Source organism: Crassostrea angulata, chromosome 3, assembly GCF_025612915.1.
Source record: "Crassostrea angulata isolate pt1a10 chromosome 3, ASM2561291v2, whole genome shotgun sequence".
NCBI classification, from domain to species: Eukaryota; Metazoa; Mollusca; class Bivalvia; order Ostreida; family Ostreidae; genus Magallana; species Magallana angulata.
In genome coordinates, this window is record NC_069113.1 from 54,505,883 (window position 1) to 54,508,363 (window position 2,481).

The 2,481-nt window shown below is 36.0% G+C and overlaps 1 protein-coding gene across 1 annotated transcript; it reads right to left on the reverse strand.

The window, feature by feature from the left end:
• Positions 1-478: 478 nt before the first annotated feature.
• Positions 479-2,051, reverse strand: LOC128175259 (spidroin-1-like). The gene is made up of 3 exons (XM_052840761.1): positions 1,836-2,051; positions 851-1,591; positions 479-589 (listed from the first exon to the last, which is right to left on the reverse strand). The coding sequence occupies exons 1-3, from the start codon at positions 2,034-2,036 to the stop codon at positions 581-583; spliced, it is 951 nt and encodes a 316-aa protein (XP_052696721.1). The 5' UTR covers positions 2,037-2,051; the 3' UTR covers positions 479-580.
• Positions 2,052-2,481: the final 430 nt, after the last annotated feature.

Consider the following 2,481-nt stretch of genomic DNA (forward strand, 5'->3'; position numbering starts at 1 on the left):
GTGAGTTAAAAGCAACACAGGATTGGTATATATAATCAACGCTTTATATTAAATAGTTCGACCATAAAACTTTTGATTTAACCCTTTACTTTCATATCACATGCCATGTATTTCACAGCATATGCTCAGATTAAAACATGGGGAATTTAAAAGTGTCGTTTTGGTAGGCCTTTTCAGTAAAGAAAATCACTAAAATAATAACTGTGAAAAATACACGCAATTATTTTATTTAGTGCAATTCTTAATATCTTTATACCAAAATGAGTCGCATGAAACATTTCATTATTTATTACGTCATCGTCATGCTGTAGCATTGAATACATCTTTTTCAAACGTTTATTTGATACATACATGACTTGTATTAGTCGGCCCTAGCTAATCCTAGGAAGTGATGTTCTTCGACAATTCTAATTGTATTAATGCAAGTATACAACAACTCCAAACAACATCCATCTTTTAAAAAAAAAGCAAAACAGACTTCGTTTTCTAGCTTATTTTATTGTTGTTTTTTTTTTCGTTTTCTTATATTCGAAATTCAAAACCAAACTACACTTTATGGTACATTGGATATCCAGTCTATTCAATAAACCTGAAACAAAAAAGAAAGATTGTATCTCACTGAATTGATTCAACTAATAAACATTAAATTACAGATATATTTGTAACAACTTTTGTCAATTGTATTTTTTATGAAAACGATATGAATATGAATTAAAAAACGACAGTTACTTTTATTTAAATTGTCGTTATCCAAAAAAAGATTAGTTTTAGTTAATTGATTTCCACAAACAAAAACATCGTTAAATATTTGGTTACATTATTTGTACACAGAACATTATGAATATTTTACCTTTCTTGGTCTAATGGATCCACCAATTGGTCTAAGTCCCCCGATGAATGGTCCGTTAAATCCATTGACTCCACTAGCGGCGGCAGCACTGGCGGCAGCGCCTCCGTTACCTCCAGCAGCGGCAGCTGAAGCGGCGGCAGATCCTCCTCCAACACCGAAGTATGGAGTGTTGTAGTAGGGTAATGACTGGTAGTACTGGTTGGGGAAGGAAAGGTACTGGGAGTTGTAGAGGCTGTGGTAGGGATAGTACTGGGAGCTGTAGATGTTGTTGTAGATTTGTCCTGGGTAGTAGCCGTATCCAGGCTGGTAGTAGTTGAATGGAGCAATTAATCCTCCAGATCCAGAGGCGGCAGCAGCAGAGGCGGCAGCAGAGTTACCAGCAGCGGCAGCTGAGGCGGCGGCGGCATTTTGTCCAGCGGCAGCAGCCGCGGCGGCGGCAGCGGCATTTCCGGCGGCGGCAGCGGAAGCGGCGGCTGATCCTCCACCAACACCTCCAAACCTAGTGTTAAGTCCTCCAAAATTACCAACTAATCCATTTCCTATACCAAGACTTCCCAAATTACCAGAGCCGACAAGTCCCCCTTGGAAACCATTGTACCCACATCCATATGGACCACAGCCTCCCTTTGGGTAGTAATCGCCTCCATTAATGGGAAAGTATCCTCCATTATGTTTGGGATAAGTGGAATCTGCGAAAACGCAGGCGACGATACAGGCAAGAGAGACGAATGTCAGCATTTTCTGTACATAAACAGAGAAAACAAATACATCAATGCTGCATATATACGATGTTAAAAATCCTCAATACGAGAAAATATTTCTATAATCAATATAAAATGAATATTTTTAAGACATGATATTTATTTCCCAAAAATATATCTTAATGTTTAAAGAAACTTATTTTTCTTGTTGAGTAATAAATTTCTTCCTTGGTTAAGTTGATTTTTGTGATGACCATTAAAAATAACTATTAGAACTGAATTACCGTGTGTTTGGCTTTGACTCGGACTGGTCCTTGTAGTGAAGATACCGTGGTGTTGGTCTCCTTATATACACACTGAAAACGAAGTCTGACGGCTGGTGACGCCCTCTGTGGTTTTTTAATTGACAATGTGATTGTGCAGAGTAATAATGGATTAGAAGGAAATAAAGATAAAATCAAAACGTAATGATGTGTAATATACATAATGCTATTTTAAACAACTGTCCAAGGGATAATTTATACCAAGAAAAGGGAAATCTTTATTGTAAATAATATTCTCGTTCCAATTTTAAAGAAATGATGGCTGTATGCTAATGATTTCTTTAAACTAAACATGCTCAATAGAATTACGTATACTAACGTTTATTTTCATTTCTGTAAACAGAAGAAAAACGTTTTTGTTATAATAGAAATCATCCTGTAAGAGTGCTCCTATTTCTTCCTTCAACTTCCTGATAAACTCAGGAGTGGAATTATACATGGAGTGAAAATGCAAATAACGAGACATAAGATAACAATATAATTTACCGCCAAGACATTAAATTGATTGAGAACGCAAAGGAGAAAATAATATTAAGACTGGGTTTTTTAAACATTGTTTTTTTAAAGCTAATTTCTTCTGATGTATATAATTTTGGAAACACAAGGT